The 16,280-nt window shown below is 47.7% G+C and overlaps 1 protein-coding gene across 1 annotated transcript; it reads right to left on the reverse strand.

The window, feature by feature from the left end:
* Window positions 1–9,851: 9,851 nt before the first annotated feature.
* Window positions 9,852–15,141, reverse strand: IBA57 (iron-sulfur cluster assembly factor IBA57). The gene is given in 5 exon segments (XM_050890947.1): window positions 9,852–12,218; window positions 12,221–12,274; window positions 12,277–12,381; window positions 13,644–13,990; window positions 14,834–15,141. Coding segments are annotated over 5 exon segments (1,041 nt in total). The 3' UTR covers window positions 9,852–11,991.
* Between the last annotated feature and the right edge of the window lie 1,139 nt (window positions 15,142–16,280).

The raw sequence follows: 16,280 nt of genomic DNA on the forward strand, positions 1-16,280 counted from the left end.
AAACTTAACAAAGCACCTGCTCTTCTCCTAAAGCAGCAAGATGATGTCAGACTACACCCACATCCAACTGTGGCTGACCTACTCTGACCTGCTGAGTGGCAGAACTAAGGATTCACTGAATCTCACATCCAATCTGAATTCTGCTACCATGATTTGTTCAACCCACAGTCAAGTCCCTGCTCTTCTCTTTTCCAAGGCCTGCTGGAAACAGGCTAAGAGCTGGATGAATTAGTTCACCCATTGTTGATAGCTAGTTTTATCAGGTTTCCTATAGCATTTTCATCACCATGCTGCAGAGAAACATGCTCAGACCGACAGGAAAGTCTGCATCCAGGAACAGGTTGCAGAACAGTTCAGTGAAACATCCGTGTAGACAAGTTGATGCTTCTGGGAAGCGCTGAGCTTGCTGCTCTTGCGCCAGTCGGTCTCCAGCGCACGCACCATACACCAGCTGTATCGCAAGGGAAGAGCTGCAGTAATACAACCCTCTACACTACAGAAAGCTCCGTGGCCCACGCAGATGTGAAGATTAGGCTCCTTGTATTTAAGCTAAGATAGTGGGCTCTGCAATGAAATGACTCAGGTGCGCACAACTGCTCCTAGGTGCTAATTTTACTACACATAGTTTCCTCTCAGAAGGGATGACTAGTAATATCTTTATACCACCCATGATGATTTGTTCAGTCAGTATGTGTCTAAGCCGCTAACCCTTACTGATCTTTTAACTATTTGTGATTTGTTAGCTGTTCTTCTGTCAAAGCAGACTTAATGAAACCCATTAATGATGTGGCTAATCACTACCTCTGTGACACAACGTAACTAGTCACAACTTTAAAAGTGGGTTTCACAAAGCATTAGTTGATACCTGAAAGCCCAAACAACAATCCATTTGTATCTCGAAATAGGAACTACTTCAAATCATGGGAAACTTTCAAAGCATTACAGGTGCTGCATTAGCCTTCACAACCTATGTAAGAGTCGAACCGAAGCTTAAGATTTACACAGCTGTTTAAAAAAAGGTAAGAGTGCTACCTCTGTGCTCCAGCCAACACACCCTCTTTCAGAAAAATGGATTTTCAATGGTAACTTTCTGTGGCTGTCACTTCGCTTTTAGGGGTTGATAAAAAACACATGCTTATTGCACTACTGGTAAATAATTCATTCCTAGAAAGGCCTTTGGGGATATCTTCAGGATATGAGGGTGCTACATTAGAGCTTTGGTAGAAGCCACTGCTTTAGTTAAAGCAGCACTGCCAGCTTCCATTACGTTAAATTGACAAATTAAACAAAAAAAGTTCTCATTGAGTACTTTAATATCACATCCTGAATTTGTGAATAGTTTTAAGTTTATTTTCTTCTGACATTGTTCAAAAAGAACTCTAAGCAAAAAGACGAATGAGCACAGCACAACACCAGAAGCAAACAAGTTGTTCCATCAGCAAGGAGAACTGATGCCTGGCTTCCTACACATACATGCCCGATCCCAAGCTCATCATAACAGCAGCAGTTTCCCTACGGCTTCCTCTCAGTCTCCCCAGTCCTTCCCTACTCATCCTAATGGTGACCAGCTAAGAGCCCACTGTAATGTGACTGGATAAGCCGGCCACACCAAAGGCTTAAAATCACGCAGAAGCCTTTCTGCCTGCGAGGACACTAATCTGGATCTCTCCTCTGTAAGGCTGTCAACTTCCATGGCATTTACAGAAATTCATTATCGCCGAGACATCCATCCACCTCTCCCCCAGTTTCACCAAATCTGATTGATGGTTCAAAGCTTACTGGAGGAATGACAGATTCCTCAACAACATAACCATTCGAGATCCCAAAAAAAGCAATCCCCCTAGTCATTCTTAGGAGTGTAATGTCCACTCATCCTCTCACCAACGCTTTTTAAAATTAACACTAGAAACTTTGAATGAACCTTGTAAATAGCGAGCCCTCTCAGCACGTGTATAGTCACCCTGCTAATTTTGGTGCCTTCCGCCCTCACATATCCCATCCCTTGGTGAAGACAGGGATAATGTTTTCCCCATATACAGATGTACATGCGTATGGACACACACACACTTTCCACAATCTTCTTGCACTGATCAAACAGAAAAAAAAGCCATAGTAAATATGAAACTTAACTTTGAATTACTCCTCACTGATTAATGGGAATGCTGCTAATCTGAATGCCTGCTTTTCAAAGTAATACAAATAGTAGTATCTTCAGGTGGATTTATATTGCACTCCCAGAGAGATGCAGTGTGCACGTGTACACACACTGATGCCACCGTGGAGAAGCATCTACATCACAGGTTTTGCAATTCCGCATGCTACGGTACATCTAATCCTCCAGAACAAAAAGATTATTTGAAACATTACGTTAACATTGTAGGGAGATCATGAGGAAGGCCTAAAAACTTCCACCTACACGACCAGAGGGTTTACAAGTTCCAGAATCAGGTTACATGGGAAAACTGCTGTTAAGTTCGAAAACCCCCACTTCTCTAACACACCTCTTTTGACCTTCTTTTATATTTAGGCCTATCTGCTTTACAAAGCTGCATGGCAGAAAGTTTGTTGGTGAAGAGATTCCAATCAGCTCCTCAATCCCACCTTTATGAAGCATTACCCTTGAAACAGTACGCCAGTACCTCTGAGAGGTACTTCTTCCTGAGCCGAAAAAAAACCCCAAACACACAGAACATTTCTGCAACATTTACATTAAAACTCAAAATGTTAATGACAAAAAATTAAGCATAGGAAGCACTTGGGAAACCACCTGATACAGATTTATCCACCGGGAACTGTGGCTACATATGTACAATTATCGTAACTTCAGCCTTCCTAAAGTCAGTAATTTCAGAAATTCAAATCTGTAGCCTCCCCACTTACTGCAATTCTTGCTTTATTAATTTGAAGAAATAAGGAGTAATTTGCCAGCAGGTAGCTTAGAAACAAAGCCCTGACCTGCAATTCATTTAAACTATTAAAAAAAAGTTACTGATACTGTTTTTAATGATAGATTTTTATAGATCTACATGCTCTAACTGCAGTCCAAAGCCACAAGTACTTCGAACACTGGAGTCCTACTATTTCCAAGTACTTTTGCATGCAACAATGACTGAAGCCTCCTGCCCTTACTCTGGAGTTTCAGAGGATGTTTTTGTTTATAAAAGCCGTAAGACACCAATCCCCAATTAAAAAAGAAAAAACACCTTTCATGAAGCATTGACATGAAGTTGCCAGTTTTAAAATCAGCAAACACAACTCAGCTGCAACATGTCATTACCCAAAAGGTTCAAATTTGGGACTGCTCAGGGAAAGCTTTATGAAGGTGGCAAAAGACAGCTACTTCAAGGCATCTATCGCTAAATAGCCTACGACATTCAAAATATCTGGTCAGCAAATACCTGTTGAAGTATTTGAATAACATATTCCCGTTCAATGCAGGCTCCATGGAAATAAAAGGGAACTTAATGCCACCTACCGCTATATATTCACCTTCACTTATGATTCTTACCACGTGTCACGCTCCATTATCTCCTGGTAGACCAGGGAAACACAAGGGACTATTAAACAAACAGGTACAGAGTTTTTCACTGAACTTCCTAGTTCAACTGAACTCACTTTCGAGTCAACTAATCCAAAGGCAGCTTAAGTGCACGATTTGTAGATTATGTCCTTTCAAATACGTGTTGCTGTAAAACAGGATTATTGGTATTAACACACTTTCAGTATAACCCTTTTTGTTTAGGAATATAAAATTCCAGCTGAAGTTACAAAATCTTTTTCCAGATTCATTTTGACAGACAGACTATCTAGTACAATTTAAACTCCACTAAATCAAAATGTCTTTCTAAATATATTTTTAAACAAACAAAAATGCTGAAATTATCAATTACTGAATGTGTAAAAAGAAACTCTTTGAAGTTACAAACCGGCGTATGTGGCCAAATAAAGAGATTTTTTTTAAATCAGCTGCACAAGGATCTGTACACACTATATATCATGATATAGAGATTTGTATCTTAATTTCATTAGACTACCAAGGTTAGATATAAAGCTACTTTTCCCACTTGACCTGCTCCTCACTTTGTGAAATTCAAGTACTAAGTAGATGTCTTCAAGATTGCAGACTTGAGCAAATACTGTCACAATGTCATTTAATAGATTTAAACTGTTTCTAAAGAGAACTGAAAGGGGATCTACTACCTGCTTGAGAAGTTATTACATTTCTCAGTGAAAGGACGACAGCAAGTATTCCCAAGTTTCCCATCCACTTTGTAAGTCTCTCCTCACTGTCCCTATTAGAAGACTCCGGTGGTCAACACAAAGAGACATTTGTGTTTGGAGAATTATGTTTTTGTCAGGCGCTCACAATACGCGATCACTTGAAAGGCTGGGCACTATATCAGGTGAATAAACCATTACACTTAAACTACAGCAACCTAAGCAAATGTTACACTGCAGAAATCGCTTTGCCGGATTGTTTTCCAGCTTTCTAAAATATCAGCATTACTCCAGACACCCAGCACCTCTCCTGAAGAACAGAACCCACATAAACCTCATCCCGTTGCGAGAATCAACTTCCACCGAGACAAACCTGCACGGATGTTACCACCAGCCATTCCCTGCCTGCATTCCTCCCACCGACACAGGCCACTGGGGAAGCAAAGGCAGCACAGGCACTCAAACACGCCAGCTGCACACACTAGAGCACTGCAGCAGCAGCAGCTGATCCCCGTGCTCTCAAGTCCGCTGGCGTAGCCCACACGGTGCTGAACCAGCGCTGCCGCCGCACCTCGTTTACCTCCCCAAACATCGCTGCCATGGGACGCACGCTACACACCTCAGTTACTATACGCACGCGGAAACTGTTGCCAGGCTATGGATAGCGTCTCTCCTCCACCCCTTGAAGCTGCAGGACAAAAACAGCAGAAAAGAAGCGAGCAGATTTCGGGCTGTGGGCAAGGAAACGGCCCCTCGAGACAAACTAGCAGCGCTGGCATTAAGCAATTACTCCACACAGCTATTCCTAGACAGAGGAGTCTCCAAGCTGCACAGAGACTACGAGAAACAGTACAAATTGCTTGCCCTTAAATGTCACCTCATGTTTTCTTCAGATACACACCCTTTCAAATACCTCTGCAGCAACTGAAATCCTCCCCTAGTAAGCAAAGATTTCACACTGCCAAAGGCCCTGCTACAGAAGTGAAAGAAACACCAAGCTTACATTTTTGGTCGTCTTGCTTTACAACCAGTCTCAGCCATGTAATGTCTGATGTCACTGGAGTACCAGTATGTGGAAGTACTATGGGAATTGTAGTCTTTCCTCTATTGTGCAATAGCTACAAGGTACGGGATCCAGGACTGCAACCCTGAGCCTTAGGAACCGTCTCCTTCACGCAGAGCCTTACGGGGACTGCCTGAGAAACACAGCTGAACTGCTTTATTTAGCCAGGAAACGCTTCTCAGATGGGAAAGAAGAAAAGTGTGTGGGAGGTTTTGAAATGCACCTTCTCCTCCTTCCCACGCAAGAAGTCATTTCCAAGCAATTATTCTCAGGTGATCACATACTTCCAAAACCACTTAAGTTGTAATCAGGAAGCATGACCCAGCGAGGAAACTTTAATCGCTCTAATATACATATAATAGACAATATATGTGTAACAACATCATATTTAACAGTACAAGAGTTTTTACGACAAGGTCATTGTCTCTTGTACCTCTGGGGTTTTGGTATCTCCACATGAAAAAATAATTCACTGGAACTAATGTTTTTTGTCAGTGGTGATGATGCACCTGCCACTTTTGTTCCTATCTCCCCACTGAAAGCTATCATTTGGCTCACCCCGGCTAAGTAACTATGAAAGACGTGCAGTGTGAGCAAATCAAGCCCTATGTTTCCTGTAACAAAAATTAAAAATAAAGGTTATTTTATTTAAAGGCTTTATTTCATGCTAAAGTGCTGTACCTGACTTACCTTCTCCCCACTTTCAGTCAAATACCTCGTAGACAGTTACATTTTATCACCTTTTACACAGTTTTCCTTAATGAAGTCATTATTTTCCTAGAACTCTTTGCCATAACTCAGACAGATGATGAACCCCGATCCTTCCCCAACATCACCATATTTTTAATGCGACAAAAAGAAGGAAGAAATATAATTTAAGCAAATTAAGAAATCCAGAGATAATGGAATAGAGCCATTTTCATCTTTTTGAAGAAAACAAGAAAAAAAAAAAAACCAGGTATAATACCATCTAGTTCAATTGCTGGGAAGCATAGTCCATCATCAGCCAACTATTATTACAAAGTCTCGAAGCTAGAATAAAAGAGAAAGCGCAGTGCTAACAAGTTCTGACCAAATTTTTCACAAAAAAACCTCAAGCTGCCCTTCAACATACACTTAAGCCATCCGAGTTAAACCTAAAAATACGTTGTTCACCCTGAACAATAAGACTGCCCCAAAATCCATCTCACAGAATATGAGAAAACTCCTATGACAGCTAGAAGTGTTACAGTGGAAAGCAGAAAGCCATTCGGTCTTAAGTTCTCCAACAACTTAATGCAGACAGACTACAAACAAAAGATCTTAAAAGCGAGGGGAAAAAAACCCAACAACCTTCTCCGAAGTTTTCCTCTGTTCCCAAGGCTTTTTCACTAAGTTACAGAAACATCGCCTTGTTCTGCAAAGTCCTTGCCTCACCGCTATCACTGCAGCGCTTACCGCTGAAAGCACTGCTAAAATACACTGCAGAGTGCCACACAGCATGCAACCTTCCCCAAATATTGCTTAAGTGTATTCCATATAGCTTTTCTGACACAGCAGTAAATAGGAAATGAGGTCATCCCTCCCTAAAAACCTCAGCCCTTGTTTACATTATTGCTATTCTCCCTCCAGTTTCTCTCCACAAAGCTGTAATGGAATTCAGAGATGGCGACTGTCCTCCTCCAGCTTTTCCCAGCTGTCTGATGTAAGCACAATTTGAGAACGACAACATACATAAACGTGACACAGGAAGCTTTTATACCCATTTCCACATTTAGGTTTTTAGAATAGCGTATTTGCACCAGTGCTGCCGACAGTACGCACCGAATTCAAGCATTTCAAGGGAAAAAAAAAAAACCAAAACAAACCAACAAAAATCCGAAGCCATGCTCTGTTTTCTAAAGAAAACAGAGAAAGCCCAAATGTTTTCCAGTGTTATGGCAGCACAGTAGTAAAGTACATGCACCCATTTTAGTGATACGAATAGACCCCAATAGCTTCGAATGAAGTCAGGCAGCAGAATTTCACACTCGTTTGGCCTGGGCAAGACAGAGGGGAAGAGAGGAAATCCAGACACAAATCCACAAAAACAGTTTAGGCATAAATTATTTCAGCTAGCTTGAGAACAGTGTGTTACAGAAAAAACAAGACAGCCTTTTCTGAAGGGCTCACAGTCCACCTAAAAGCAAAATACCGCACAGGCAAATGGTTGAGAGAACAGGCTGAAGTCAAAATGTAGCGTATCTCTTTGCTACCATCCAGCAGAAACGGTGCTCCCAACAATATTCTTATAAAGTAGCTGGAAGTAGTAGTAGCTACACCCTCCTCTCACAGCAACATGCGAAATGCCCCCAGTGCCTGCGCAGAAGTGTGTAAACAGAGCGTGGCTTCAGCAGCAGTAGCCATGCACAAGGGGACAAAAGCTGCCAAATTCCCCTGCCCTGAAAACGCTGGAGAAAACGTGCCTGCCGGAAAAGCAGGTCCACGCCGGCTGTGAAGAATACACAGTATTTGTGACTCTCAGTATTCGGATACCCCCTGAAGATTTCAAAGGTTTCAGCAACGCGTTAACTGCAGGCAAACCTACTCAAAATATTAATAAAGCTAGAAATATCTGTAAGGGCTTTTTAAACTTGCTAACTTCAAGTAACTCGGTGTGAAGAAGATACTCACACACAACGTCCTAGCGTCAACCTGGCCAAAGCAGTATGAATTCATTCAATGATGCATTTTAAATAGCAGATTGCAGTGATTTTAATAACTCAGCAGAACATCTGTTTATACAGCAGACTTAAGTACTAGCAGCCATTCTTCTGGACCCACCACCACACCAAGACAACTTTTGTGGCTTTTTACTATGACAGGAAATGTACCAACCGTAACAATGAAATCAAACACTGCTTTCAGAAGGAAAAAAAAAAAGGGGGGGAGCACAAAAGAAGAAACCTTTTTTTTCCTGAAATCAAACATTTCAATGTATTCCCCTCCACAGCCTCAGAAAGTGACTCCTGTCTTACCCTATTGGGATTTCAGGCTAACATACTTGCTTACTTCACCGCTCTCTTCTGCTTGCTATCCGTGCCGAAACATCACTCATTTTTGGTGTATCAGCACTGCTCCCGGCCTTTTAACTTCCGAGCGCGCACACATCTCTGACAGGGTGCATATGACAGGCAAATGGAAGAGGAAGATAGCTTTGTACTTTCGCAGATATGTCCTTTATTTACACGGTTCTGCCCTACCAGGAGCCACAGGGATTCCCCTCCCTCCAAGGGAACCCAACAGACCCGCTGCAGCTCCGCCGCCGCTCCTCACAGAGCGGAGGCCGGTTCCTCCCCTCACAAGCGCCTCACAACCCCCACCCCCGCTCACCCCCTCAGCTCCGGAGCCCCAGCCCCGTCCGGGCAGCGGGGCGGCAGCGCTGACGCTTCACCTCTGCCCGGGAAGCCCCGTCAGGCCGAACGGCCGGAGGCTGGGCGATACCCACCACCATCTTATCCTCCCTCCCGCCTCCCGCCTCCCGCCGTGAGGGGCTGGGGCGGCGCGAGCGGGCGGGCGAAGGGCGGGAACGGCACGAGCGCCCCCCCCCCCCCCCCCCCCGCGCGGAGCGCGCGCCGCTTCCCGCGCGCCAGCCGAGGCGGGAGCGGGAAGGGAGGGAGCGCTCGGTCAACGGCCGTCGGTGGGAGAAACCACTGCGCGGGAGGGGGGGAGGAGACGGACGGGACACGACGACGACGGACGGACGGACGGACGAACCATCGTGGAGCGGGAGGGGAGACCCGCCATGGCGGGGAGGGGGAACTGAGGCAGCGAGGGGAACACCCAGAAAACGGGGACCGGGAAGGGGTTGGCCCCGCGGAGAGCGGGGCCCCCATTTCCCAGCTGTATTTAGACTGAGACAGGCACCTGAGCAGGTTACCTGACAGCTCCCCTCAGCCGCCATGTTCGTCCCGTGCTGAGGAAAGCACGAAAACCTGACAGAATTGCACCGTAAAAGCGTCTCGTTTCCCTCCCGAGGCGGCGGAGGGGCTTGTGTCGGCCTGGCGCCGGTGTTTTATTTCTCAGCTTTTCCTCCTTCCTGCAGAAATGGGTTGTTAAAAGTGCCGCTGAGGACGTTCCAGCCCTTGGGCCGACGTGACGAACAGGTGGGTGGCGATTCGCCCCTTTTTGGCTGGCTCGGTGGAGTTCCTCGCCCCGCTTCACTCGGTCCCGCCTTGGCTGAAGGAGATTTGCTCTGTCATGGATCGTCGGCGAGGCAAACCACCCTGCAAAAGCAACCCTGCGCCCAGACAGCCGATAGCCTGGCCTTCCAGCCCAAGCTCACCCGGCTAAAGCCATTAATGATGGAGCAGGCTGTGAGGGAGAATAAAAAATAAAAAGGATAGTGTAGATTGGGGCTGCCCTCCCCAATTTCTGCCACATCCTTTCTCCAGAAGTGATCTAGCACCTCTTCTAGTACCACCTTATTTTGGGTCTAACCGCCCCCATTTGTAACCTGCAGCTGTTGGCAACAGAAAAGCCTTTCAAATACGTTGAGAAGACAAAAGAAACGTGTGTGTGTGCCAGAAGAAGAGATGCAGGGCTTCCCCTAACAGAAGAAACATAGAGTTTATTCAGGCTGCGCGCATACCAGTACAATATAACTATTCTGAGGAGACTTTGCACAATGGGTGGCAGAGAGGAAAAGCTGCTTCTGGAAAAGCGGCATCAACACGGGCAGCACAGTCTCGCCTTCATTGCATTCAGAGGATCGAAAAAGGCTGAAGGACTGCAGTTTCATTTATTTTTCCAGCAGAAAGACTTTGTTAACAATCTCAAAGCTGACAAAGGGGTGACGAACCGCGTAAGACACACTTCTTGTCAGCAAGCAACCCAAAAAAATATTTTGTTGTGTATCTTCGCACAAGGTAAATAAAAGGTAGCGTCTCTTCTCTTTCAGACAAGTCACATTTAGATTACTGATACAATAAACTTTTAATGAGATATCCCACAACCTCATTTTACAGCAAGCATAAAGAGTTTTAACCAATATGAGCATTTTTCACAGATAAATTCCTTTCACAGTAACAGTGACACCGAAACAGTGGCAGAACGTGCTTTTTGTCACAAATACGTATGCAAGAGCTTTTTTTTGGTCTGCGTGGGTTCTCACCTGCTCATCTCTCTCATCGCGCCCTGCCGCTCGCGCGCGATTCCAAGAGCGGGCGCGCAATGGATTTATTGTAATACAAAAATAGGTAGGGCTCTTGTAAATTAACTGCAGGTTGAGAGGGTTAGGAGGCACAGAGCTGGTCGGCTTTGGGGAAGCAAAGAGGAATACGTTGACTGCAGAAGCAAGAAAAAGTGCAAAGACAGAAGAGCAGCGGGAGCCAGAAAAGTGCAGCAAAGAAACGCTGAAGTACTGGGCTGCTCTGAAAACCCACAGGGGATGGTGGATGCAGAAAACCTCGGCTGGTAGACGGCAGCATGGACAGGTTTTTGTACGAGGGGTACAGAGAGCTCTCAGAACACGCGTGGTGGTGAAGCGGCCGGAGAAGCGAATGTGGTGAAAATCCTCCCTCAGGAACGCCAGGCTAAGCCAAGAGCACGTGTGGCATTAACCCCTTCTCCAGGGACTGCAGCTTAAGGCTGAGGGAAGGAGCAAAGGTCTGAGGTGGGGCCACGCTGTCCCTTCGCCAGCTTTGTGGAGGGAGCGAGGAAACCCCTGCCAAAGGCTTCAGGAAAGCGCGGAGGATTTTTCTACGAGATGACAGAGCGAAGATGTTGATGCCAAAAAAATCCACCCCTCAGCTCTTGTTGGCAACTGGAGGGCACGTGCTTCTAGTAAGAGATTATTCTGCCAAGCACCAGCACACCATACAATAGTCACACCAGGGCACGCACCAGTGCACCTTCTTTCCGTAAAATATCACCTTCCTCTCTGAAACAGTTGTTTGAGTGAAGGAAGCGTGCATGACCGAGGTCAGGAGCTGGCTGCTGCTGGCTGTGCTCCCTCTGCCGGCGCTGAAGCAGGGGACGGGAGCGGGATGTTTGAGAGCTTTCCCACCCGGGGTTGACTTATTAAAATCAAGGTCTGAAATGTGGAGTACAAGGTATTCCTCTTCCTGAACACAATTAGCAGTTCGAGTGGTGGGAAAAAACACCCACCCAATCAGCAAGTTTAAGAAGCAGCTCAATGCAAGGAGTAATTTGCAGTGAACACTTTAGCCTGAGTATATATCTTATGCAAGGTAAGAGTGGCATGCTCTCCGTTCAAAAAAAAAAAAAAAAGAATTTATAATACCCCAGAATGGTTATTCTGAACAGAAACACTCAGTGCATACAACGGGGAAACTCCGGCTCCCATCGCTCGCTTGCAGTCTGAGCACACCCCGCACCCTATGCACAGCACAGTCGGACTGAGCGAGTGGTGGACTGAAAATTCAGCAGCGGTCCGACTCAACGACACGTGGCACCCCCTAAATAAACACGGGGTACCCTCAGGAAAAGGTGAGCTTCCCTGCATACCCTGTACGGGTCTCTCCACAACGCTTCAACAGATTATCCTCCTGTCCTCAGCGACCCGCCGCTCGTTTGGGTTCCTGCCGTTCAGTCCTGATGTGAAAAATCCTGTAACGCCCCCCCCCGCTATCAAACACCACAAACAAGAGCTGAAGGCCGAGTCGCCTTCCCAAACTTATCACACAAAATATATTCTCAGTAAGGCAAACGTGCAAGCGGTGGCTCCTCATTTATTTACTAGCAGTTTTTGGCCACCACTCGGGTATACTTGCAGTAAGCTTCACTTTATCACCCGCTATATTTAGGCAGAGTGGTTCATTTATATTAGCTAACCTCAGCAAAGCTATACCAAGTTCATCTCCTCCAGCCCGGAACTTGCCAGCTGACTTTCCCGATTCGGTTAAGATCTCGGCACCCTCGGGAATGCCGTCCTTGGGAAGAGGAGCTGAAAAGCGACTGGCAGCAGACGTTTGCGAATGACACCCATGTGGTGGGTCCTGGCTGTCAACTCTGTCCAATGTAACAGCCTTTGGTAAAGCTGATGCCGTTCATGTAGGCCAGGTTTGATTCCAGCGGGAGGGCTACTCCAGGAGGGAGATCTTTCACACCTTCTGGAATTCCTAGGAAAAAAGCAAAACCAACAGGGAAATGCGGTAAGATCTTCAGTATTCAAGATTTCTGGAATGTGCCTCCCCTGTGAGTCGTAGAACCAAGAGAACCCATAAGAAGCAGTGTGAAATAATGAACTTCCCAGTACTCCGGTTTGGGCCTGAGTTAAATCATTAGCCATAAATGATGTTTACTCTTAAGAGTACAGAGACCTGCACTAGAACCTAATTTCGCGAAGCTTACAGCACCTCATAAGCATACTGGTGGAAATTCAAGGCACCCAGAACGACGCAGACTCCCATACAAAGGCATCAACGTACACGTAATGCCAATGGCAAAATCCTTCTCACCCGCAGCCCACAAGCAGACTTTAAGGTCAATAAGAGTTATTTTCTTCAAAGCTAAAGAACACAAGTTGGCCACCTGTCTTTGTTAAAGCCCAAATGCCAAATGTCTGTATAAGCAGTTGTTCTTTTTGTGACCAATGACACAAAAATAACTTTTTTTTTTGAAGCAGAGTGTTGGACCCAGCCTTCCACAGCAGCACAGCAAGACGAGTGCTGGTGTTTCAGGGAAGCAGCACACCCTCGCAGTCCAGCCCAGTTTGACCCATTAACAGCTTGCTTTTCCGAACCAGATGGACTCAGGTTTAAGCAGAGGACCATCATCTTTCAGTCTGCCAATTAATTTAATCCGCTATCTGCGTGAACACAGTAAAATCAATGGGAGCTCTGCGCAGGCACAGGGGCTCCCGGGATCGAGTTCCCTCTCAGATCAATCGTCCGCCCCTTGGCCTCTGAGTTAACTCTGCGAATCCAGTCACACATTTTTAGGAAGTTAGGGTGTTTCCTTTTCCTTCCTTTTAGCAACAAGGAGAACATGCAGACTGTGCGTAATCCCAAAATAATCAAAATGGACTCAAACCACAGAAGTTTCCCTCTAAGAAAATGAATAATCCTGGTTTTCTTTTGCTGTTAGCGTTCCTGACCCACCGCCCCATCATCTTAGTAACAGGAAACTGTACCCAAATATTGATTCCGCCACCAGACAGAATTATAACTACCAGATCACTTTTATCCTCAAAGTAGCAAATAATACCTGTACTTATTAACAAGTTAAACACATTGAGACATACCAATGCGGCTTTTATAATTTATTCCTGTCTTATATCAGCGTGTGGACTCTGATAATAAGATGAGACTCTGACAATAAATAAATAAAACAGTTTTCTAAAATCCAGTGACACAGAGTGTAAAACAGGACTTGGCTTTACCTTGTTTATACCTGTGCCTGTGGTAATCCTGAATATTTCCAATATGACCCCCGGGGATAATCTCTGATAGATTTGCTCCTTTCTTTGTAATCAGTCTCCAGCCCATGACTTCTGTTCTGGGGTCAGGAGTTAAAACCAGAGCCTGGTCTGCACATTTAGCGAGGGAACTGGCAATGTCTCCAGCCCGCTCCCCGGGGATGACGGCCCACAAAGAGAGGTCAAGGCAAGGGGCGATGTTTACTTTCCTCCGGATCTTGTACAGTTTCAGATGTTTTTGTATGGCGTCCAGCACGCCGCTGTCACACTCCAGCAGGATGTGCGGCTCTTCTTCTGGGCTCTCGTGAAGCCTAAAAAAGTAACACGTACAAGGTCAGGAGAAAAAAAAAAACCACAAAAAACCCAGAGCAGCAGAAGCCAACACGCTTTATCTTGATCCTGGTGTGAATCCCGAGATCTGGGGAATTTCGCCGAAGGCTGCTGGCGCACACAAGAGCAGCACTCGCCTCCCCGTAGTGAAATACCTGAACTTTTTCAGCCATCCGTTCTACTCTTTTTCTAGCAAATACTGCCCTCGCCTCTTCCGGGGACAGAAACAGGTCTGGCCGTACAGTTTTCTGTACCGGTCACGCTTACCTCAGGCGAGGTGCCTTTCAGCAGGAGGAGAAGCTTCGTTCAGCCGTGCCTTCCATTAGTTACACCGTTAACCTGACCCGACAGTTTGCGCGAGCCCCGTTTTTCATTCATCGACACCGCACCTACGTCGGGCGGCTATACGCTGTAATTACTATGTCACACGGCGTGCCGCGGCACCTGTGAGACAACGCAAACCGCTTGTTTTGGCTACGGCCCAAACACACCCGCGGGCTCCGCGCCTGGGGCCTGCCCTGAGGGGCCGCTTTAAAAACATGAAGATCGTTACGCTTTTCTGCTGGGGTAACTCACAGAGGTTGCAGCTGATGAGGAAAAATATACAGAGCAAGCGCTTTTCTTTTTGCACATTAATTTATAAAGATCCGCCAGAAATGCCTTAGAGACCGCTGTGTGACCTGGCCCTGACAGGAACGACCGGCGAGCACGGAGAAGCCCGCCAAGGCCGCGCGCCCCCGTTTCCATAGCAACAGGACGCGCCCCCCCCCCCCCCCCAGCAGTGGTCTCGCCCAGCTCCTCCCCGCCCCTCCGCTTGGTCTCACCTGTAGAGGATGATGTCATAGAGGCAGCGGCCCTGGACGTTGAGCGCATGCGCGTAGAGCGCGCGCGGCAGGGCCGCGGCAGCGCGGCGGCGGGGGGGGCCGTCCCCCGCTACCAACCGCGTGACGTCGTTAGTGAGGAGCCCCTGGAGGAAGAGGCCGGCCTCGGCGCCCCGCACGTCCAGCAGCGCCCGGCCCAGCGGGAAGCAGGCGGCGGCCCCGCTCCCCCCTCCCCGCCACAACCGGCGCAGCCCGGGCAGGGCCGTTGTTGTTGCCGTTGCCGCCGCCGTCGCTCCCGCCCTCACCAACATGGCGGCGGGCAGGCCGAACGCTGTCAGACGGGCCCTCCGCCGTTCGCTGCCGCCGCCGCCGCCATCTTGTGTGCGTCCGCGGCGAGGGCGCCACCTGCTGGCGGGGAGGGGGGCGCCGCCGGGCCCGCCCCCCTTCCCGCCGGCTCCGCCCTCTCCCGCCGGTCCCGAGTCTGGCAGCGAGCGGGCAGCGAGCGGGCAGGGAGGGGGGAGGACACAACTTTTGGGGAGCAATTGCAGCGCCGGTCCTGGGCACCCCCCAGCTCTGCCCTCCCGCTGCACGGGGGGGACAGCAGCACCTCCCGCTGCTCCCCGGGGGGCCCTGCCATGGAGGACGTGAAGGAAACGGCCTCAGATACACCCACCTACTGCGGTTTTGTTGGGGGCTGCCCAGACAACCTCTGCCCTGCTCTCCTGGCTGCCCTCTGCGTTCCTGCCCCCTTCCTCATTCCTTCCCCCGCTGAGCCTTTAATCCCCTGGAAACCGCAGACAGATGGGGTACGTACCCATTCCCCTCCAGCGGTATTTTGGCCAGCATGCTGGAAAACGCTGCTGCTCCAAAAATTCCTGTTTTCCACTCTATTTTAATGCGCCGTTACTTCTGTTTCTGTAGGACCCCTCAGCTGCCCCCATCCTCTTTTAACGCTCTTGGAAAAACTGTCAGTAGCTCTGTTCTGGAATAAATGATCGCATTTCACAGTGGGAATTTCTACCAAGCGACATATTGCACAGAAATAAAATCCCTGTGTTAAAAGCATGGAGCTGAAGGTGCTGTCCCCTTGCCTCTTGAACGTTCGTTAGCGCTAGGGGAAGTGGACTCTGAAGGGCCCGGGTAGCCCCGGGTTTAGCTGCGGCTCGTTCCGCTGGAATTCATCCCACAGTTCAAGAAATGGCCGTGAGTCATGCCTGTCATTTGTCATTGCTTTTCTCCAGTTAACCGCAATTCGGTTTAAGGCCATTCCGCCCCTTGCTGCTGCCAACACGTGTGCAGCTCTGCAGGGAGGGGGCTCGGCTGGCCCAAAATGAACCCTGCAAAAAGGAGCCGTCGGTGTTCATCGGGACGGGCAGCGCCGGTGCCGAGCCGCGGCACAAACCCACCGAACCAACCTCAAACCCTGAGCGAAGTGGCTCGTTCTTCCGGA

Source organism: Gymnogyps californianus, chromosome 2, assembly GCF_018139145.2.
Source record: "Gymnogyps californianus isolate 813 chromosome 2, ASM1813914v2, whole genome shotgun sequence".
In the NCBI taxonomy this organism is placed as follows: Eukaryota; Metazoa; Chordata; class Aves; order Accipitriformes; family Cathartidae; genus Gymnogyps; species Gymnogyps californianus.